The sequence below is a fragment of the Sparus aurata genome, chromosome 5, assembly GCF_900880675.1.
Source record: "Sparus aurata chromosome 5, fSpaAur1.1, whole genome shotgun sequence".
Taxonomy (NCBI): domain Eukaryota; kingdom Metazoa; phylum Chordata; class Actinopteri; order Spariformes; family Sparidae; genus Sparus; species Sparus aurata.
The window spans coordinates 31,684,971-31,692,166 of NC_044191.1; the positions used below are offsets into that span (position 1 = coordinate 31,684,971).

Genomic DNA, 7,196 nt, shown 5'->3' on the forward strand with positions numbered 1-7,196 from the left:
GAGAATAAAGTCAAAATACAATTTCGAGAAATTCCTACTTTTTCTGAGAAAAAAAATAATAATTTCACTCTGCTCAACAAGTGAAAAAAAATCACTGGTGTTTTCTTACTCGGCTCGACGCTATAAAAATAAATAAAAAAACTTCACCTGTGAAAACAGCATTTTTCGGAGAAAACAAATAAATTTCAACAGTCAAAAATTCATTTTTTTTCAATTGGCTCGACAAATAAAAGATTACAAAATCACCTGTAAAAACATTATTTTTCAGTGTTTCACACATGGAAAAAAATGTTTTACAACTTAAATAAAAGGAGCACCAGAAAAAAAATTGTTCCATCGCCGGCTGATTATTGGATAAGATATTACCATTTTTCTGATTATTAGAATCAGTGTTTATTTTATCAAATGACCAATCAAATAAATTCATTTAAAATGCAGCATGGAGCATACAGAGTAACAAGTGACTAAAGTTATAGAATAAATGTAGTGGAGTAAAATGTAAAGTATTTGCCTTCAGGAGTGGAAGTATACAGTAGAATGGAAATACTCCATATTGAGTAAATGTTCGTTCCATCTCTGCTGTTTAGAAACAATATCCAAAGTAACGTACGACTCCACTCGTACAAACGAGAACAAAAGTTAAAATCTTTGAAAATAAGATGGAAATAAAGAACATGGAACAACGTTTAAAAAAACGTACTTGGTATTTATTTGTTTAACAGTTTTGAAAAACAACACGTCCCTTTTGCTTGCTGTCAGTCATGTACACAAAGATGTTCAGTAAACTTAGTTTATAATGTACACAAGCAACAAAATCACCTATCTGATCTGTGTGTATCGTTGTGTTAAAGGGATTTCAAGTGGAATCGACAGTACAAGATGTAAATATAACTACACGGTGAATCTTAAAACAAATAAACATGCAAACTAACCAAAAAGATGAAAAATGTAACGATCTAAAAGTGTTTCAGGTGCTTGTCAGTATGGTCCTGACGAGGCAGCAGCGTATCGAATATACAAAACTGTTCATGTAATTTCACAGTTTTCCATAGCGAGGCTCCTGTGTTGATACGTCAGTTCACATGTGACTAACTGAGGTCGGGCTGGACTTCTGCTCCCACTGCTGATCTTCTCATAAAGCACTGAAGAAGTTCGTCACCTGGAGATGAAAACGTGTTTTAGGATTAAGGTTGAAACGAACAATTATGTTAAAAAACTGCTCATCACAATTTTCCAGAGCCTAAAGTGACATCATCAGGTTTCTTCTTCTGTCCAAACCAAAGGACTCTACATTTACTATGGTGAATGTCACAAAACAAGCAGCAAACTGTTCCATATAAGACACTGGAATGATGGCGATTAATCATTATAAAAATAGCTCATTTTCTTTAAATTGACTGATCGTTACATCTCTTCAGGATGGATCAGAAACATGAAACCCCAACAGAAAGACGGCGCCCTCGTGTGGTCGTCTCCGCAGCTGTTATATCAAAGTACAACAATCAAAACGTACCTTTGTTATAAATTGCTCCCGCACGTCTGGGTCACTCTGAAACTCCACGCTGGCATCGAGCTGCAGCACAGGAATCTGTTTCAGCTTCTCAAAGTGAAGTCTGAAAAGAGAGAGAGAGCCACGCTGTGTTACACCGACGGCCTGAAGTCTTCAGACCACACGCTGCTGACTCATCTGTTCACAGCCGAGAAACAAACAGCTGACAGGAAAGGCTTCTGAAATGGTGGTTTTTAAACAGGAATTAAGAGGCTGCACCATCATCATCATGTCATAACAGCTACAGATATTGATTAGATTCAAATAACACACACAGGATCTCTTTACAACTCACTCGGTGCTTTTCTCAACGAGCCACTTCTCATGTTGAACATGCAGCTTCTCCAGATAGTCCAGTTTCACTCCCTCCTCTTCTGATCGTCCCCGATGCACCAGACGCTCCATACATTTCTGACCAAATGCAAACATAAGCAACGTGAACATCACACGCTAAAACTATGTGCAGCTACAAGCTACTGTTGGATTAACTGCATCTCCTTCATGTAAAATAAAAAATCTGAATGTCTCCTCTGAGGTCTTTAAGCACTGAACGCTCACGGCTGATGTTTCCCGGTTAGTGTTTGGGTGAGAGAGGCTTCAAGGGGCAGAAATGATATAAATAGGAGTGGAGGATCCCTTCTCAACATTTCACTTTACATTTTACAATATATAATATAAACAAAAGACCGGAGTACACATAAAGACGAGTAGAAACAGGGAAAATGTTCCATAATGTTTCGAAAGCTTATTTTCATATTTTTGCAATAAACTGTGATTTAAGTGGAGAATCAGTTCCACGAGAAAATATCTTGAATAGATTGTAGGAAATGTTCTGTTCACAAAACAAAATGCTTCATACAGAATTAAAAAAAATATACAGGGTTCGTACATGTTTTTCAAAGTCAAATTCAAGCACTTTTCAAGCACTTCTAAGGGTCACTTTTAAGATTTTCCAGCACCTTATTGCTGGGGTAAAATACGTATCTAAAGGAGTATATATATACTTATGATTTTTTTCTTCACTTTTTATCACAATTATGTAAATTGTATTATGCTGTAAATATCAAAATTGTTTCATAATTTCAAGTCTGATCCCAATTTTGTGAAAGACAGAGTTATAATGTCAAGCACTTTCAAGCACTTAAACTAAAATCCAAGCACTTTTCAGACCTTGAAAACACAACATTGAAATTCAAGCACTCTCAAGGATTTCAAGCACCCGTACGAACCCTGAATATATAAATAAAAGAGCAGACTCATCTGTATTATTATTGCTTTTTGTTGTTGTTGCTGTTTGTTTTTCTGACAGGGGGACGGCCCTAAACACTCACAGATGTTCCTGGAACACGCTTCAAAATCTGTGACTTAAATGCAATTCCTGATGGAGAGAGAAGAGCTACGGGAACTGGATCCACCTTCTTTGTTAACGGAAATAATACTGAAAGTCTTAAATGTAGTAAAACACATATCAAGAAAATTTCTCTCAAACTCCCGTTTTTCAAAAATTCTCAAGATGTGTTTGTCAATGAAAGTAAAGAAACAAACAACTACACACCTGTTTTATGAATGTTAGTACACATCAGGAGTGTACTGGTAGAAAATAGAAACCTATCTTTACACTAAAACCACTTACAGAAGTAAACTGGAAGCCAATGACGTAATATTATACGACGTAAACAAAATCCATAACGTTCAGCGTACTGTCAACCAAAGAATTTCACAAGGGGAGTTTCACATCCATAAATCCAGCTTCTTAAAGTCTCGCTCATCGTTTGAACTCTTCAGAATGGAATTTAAGAAATACCTTGAGTCGATCCAAATTATAAACAATGAGAAGCTGATGCAGTCTGTATGCCAAGAGCGCGTCATGGAAACTGGTGCTCTTTGCTTGTTGTCGTGTTAAACGTATTGAGAAAAGATCTGTGCCCTGTACGCTGTTAATGTCAGAATGATGTCTATGTTCTTCGTTTATGTATTTATGTTACACTTAAAAATAAAGCTGAGAAAAACAAAGTGTGTGTGGACAAATGATGTCAATACCTCTGGCGGGGCTCTGAGGTAGATGATGCCCTCCAGCTCCACCTGGTGTCCAAACTGCTCCACCAGGAGGGAGTGCCAGTCCTGGTAGACTGTCCACTCTGTAGGGTTTATACAGTCCAACTCAAACATGTTCAGGGCAAAGATGTATCTGACAGGACAGAAAGTCGAGTTCAAGTACCCACAAACAAAACAGTAAAGAATACATTTTTATATTGTTCTATTTTTGTGCTGCTTTGCCTTGATTTTACAATTCTTATCTATCAGTCAGACACTGTTATTCCCTCTGTGTCTGACTCTTGAGCTGCTGTAGAGGATAAATAAGTTTTTCTTAAATCTTAAATCTTAATCTTAAAGAAGAATGCTTTTACTCAATATGATAAATAAAACATAAAGTACATATATCTGGAGTAACTCTACAGCTTCATACCTATTTCTGTGTGAAATCATTTTGGTAAAGAAAACATTAACGCCATGACAATAGATCTTCTACTTTAAGGACCCAAAACTGGAGTTCCCCTGACTTGATTTGAGTTTCGCTGTCCTGACTCGCTCACCTGTCGCTGTACACTGAGCGCTCATACACCTGGACAGGTGTTCCCTCTGAGCTGAGCAGGCGAGCGGGAGGAGGCTGCAGCTGCGTTCTCAGCCGGCTCATACAGGAATACGTCTGAAAGGTGTACGACCAGCGCTTGGGGTCCTGGTACATCATCTGCAGCAGGTTGCTGACTGTCGTCTGGGGGGCGTCGTCTTTCCCCTGTCAGAGGACACAAGTGGAGATCGTCAGCTTGGCCTCATTATTTTCTTTTTTACAAACGCATATAAAAGCTCAGGAAATGTGCACAACCTTCTTGGTCCCACTCTCAATGTTCTGCCACTTGCTGACAGGTTCTGCCATCACCTCCCAGTCTGGACACGCTGACTGAAGGAGCCTCGCAAAGGTCGATTTTCCCACAGCTGATATTCCAGAGGACATAATATCACATTTTATCAACACTCACAGCCCGGCACACAAAAAAAAAGAATAATTTAACATCTTGTTTTGACAAGTGTTCCATGTAATGTGACCCAGTGACTCCAAACAAATGCCGAATTGTATTACTTAAAATAAGACACACCTGTTTTTATTGGATTTTACTAGTCCTTCTACTTTATATTATATATACTTTTATAACACTGTCATTTTGTATCACTACACAGGACACACCAACATGGCAACGTGCTTGTAGCAAACTGAACAGTTTTGTAAAATTCAAAACATTTATCTAAAAATAGAATAAGTTAAAAGTTATAAAAAGACATGTGTAGTGACACACACTATTGGTTTGGAGTCACTGGGTCACAATGACATGGAAGCTATTGAGAAAACAACAGCTGGATTTTCACAATAAAATATTCATATAAAAAAGTAGAAGCAGTAAAATGTAATAATAAAAACAGGTGTGTCCTGTGTGACCTGTGTAGTTATATAATTCGGCATTGGTTTGGAATCACTGGGTCACATGAGATGGAAGCTACTGAAAAAAAAGCTGCTGTCTTTATAAAAATAATTTTGCAAAATACATACATAACACATTAACAACCAAAATAAGTGTGCTGCATAAAATCGGTTCGTTTATTTCCAATCTTTTCACTCACATTATCAAGTAAACACGAAGAAACATTTGTTTTGTGTAATTTAAACAATAATGTAATTCATTGATTGTCCCTAAATCAGCCTCCAGAGCAGCTGGAGGTTCTGGGAGGCAGCTAACCGTCCTCCTGCTGCCAACACGGGGGGAAACTGAGGAAGAGACACCGCTGAAAACTTAACCTCGATCTAAGTTTTAAGTCAGCCCCTTATGTCATTCTAAATCAAGACGAGTCCTTAGATAAGACAAGTGAAGTCTCTTCCCCTCCCAAGAAGAAAAGTCTCAAGACGTTTTCTAACGAGTCAAGAAAAGAACTGACTCGATCATGTCCTCCGGCTAAATAAACTGTACTCACCAATGTTGCCCTCGATAGAAACTCTCTTCACCCGAGCTGGTCCATCCACAGCAGAACCCGAGAGACATCTTCTACAAGTCAAACTGAGCCTCCCTGGATTAACAGCCATCGACCCGACATGTATCAAACCTGTTTCTGTCTTAAAATTACAAACACGACTGAGGAGAGCGAACCGATAGAAGGCAGACATCAGGACGGGGTTAACTACAACTACACACGTTACCTGATGTATGCTTACGTCGAAGGGACTTTACATCACCCTCTGAGTTAGCCTCATGGCAGCCAGGCTAGCTAATCCCCTCCATGACCGAGCTAACGTGCACTGTCGTCATAAATCATCGGTTTAAAGCTTAACACTACAACTGTTACTACATTTAAAAACACCGATATGTTGGCCGAGTTGTCCCGTTAGTCCTCACATGTTTCCGTTTCGCATACTTGCTGCTGTTAAGAAAAAATGATTAAAAGACGTCCACAAGAAATGTAGCCGGAATGCTACAAACAGTAGCAAAATACAGGTCACTTCCGGGATACATGTCATGTACTTTCACAATAAAAGCTTTGTGGGGAACGCTATCCTAGCACGTTTGAACAAAAAACGTTCTGCAGACGACAAATTAACACTTTCTGAATTTGCTGAATTAAGAACACATCTGTATGACTGTGCTTTGCGTTAGTACAGCTCAGGTGGAGGTTGTAATATTACATAAGCGTTTAGTTATAAACCCGGAAGTACTTTGTGCTTTTTTTTTTCTTTTTTCTTTTTTTATTGAACAATTTAAGTATACAAAACCACGAGGTATACAATAACAATCAGCACATTGGAGACATAAATGATAATTAAATCAAAGATAGAAAACAAATTAAATAATACAAAAAAAAAAAATAAGTTCATAAGTGAAATAAAATGATAATAGACACAAATAAATAGTTTATACAGAGGTTTCAGGGAAACACTTTTCATAATGATTCAATAAGGAATGTTTTTTTTTGTTATTTAATAACATCAGGGACTTAAACAAACAGTTCAGATCCAGGAGAAAGGGAGCCATTTCAGGCAATGATTTTGCGAATTTTTGTTTGTGAATAAAACATTTGGCATATAGGATAACAAAGTTCATTAAGTGTTCAAGAGCCTTATCTTCTGGGTCGACATAGTAGCAAATAACATCTTTAAGGGTAAGAGAGTAGACAACGTTAGCGGCATTGAAAAAATGAGATTCAACATCACTCCAAAACTTTTGAGATATATCACAATGGAAAAACAGATGTGAAGTTGTTTCCGTGATATGATTACAAAAAGTACAGGAAACATCAACATCTACAAACTTAGCAATAATCCTATTAACTGGGTACATCTTATTCAATATTTGTGGGGTAGAAGCCAAGCTCTTCTCCAGTTTATGTCCTCTATTTGGGACCTCCAGTAAAACTTCCCTCTGGGCACAACTCCATTCATTCTTTGAAAACACTGGCGAATATGCTTGTTATTACACTTTCTATCTGTTAGTTCGATTCCATTCAGCATCAGTGCAGGTTGACTTGTTTTATATTCACTGTAACTCAAGTGGCTTTTAATTAGTTGAATTAACTCTATAGGGATAGCACGAGTTACATTTATAAA

The 7,196-nt window shown here is 37.6% G+C and overlaps 1 protein-coding gene across 6 annotated transcripts; it reads right to left on the reverse strand.

The window, feature by feature from the left end:
• Positions 1–685: 685 nt before the first annotated feature.
• Positions 686–6,114, reverse strand: dguok (deoxyguanosine kinase). 6 transcript variants are annotated; one of them, XM_030415696.1, is made up of 9 exons: positions 5,811–6,114; positions 5,573–5,707; positions 4,434–4,543; positions 4,144–4,343; positions 3,590–3,737; positions 3,354–3,476; positions 1,845–1,960; positions 1,514–1,613; positions 686–1,159 (listed from the first exon to the last, which is right to left on the reverse strand). In XM_030415696.1, the coding sequence occupies exons 2-9, from the start codon at positions 5,679–5,681 to the stop codon at positions 1,133–1,135; spliced, it is 933 nt and encodes a 310-aa protein (XP_030271556.1). In that variant the 5' UTR covers positions 5,682–5,707; positions 5,811–6,114; the 3' UTR covers positions 686–1,132. The 6 variants fall into 6 exon arrangements, with proteins under 6 accessions (XP_030271556.1, XP_030271557.1, XP_030271554.1 ...); XM_030415697.1 differs by having other exon boundaries at positions 5,573–5,711; XM_030415694.1 differs by having other exon boundaries at positions 5,796–6,114.
• Between the last annotated feature and the right edge of the window lie 1,082 nt (positions 6,115–7,196).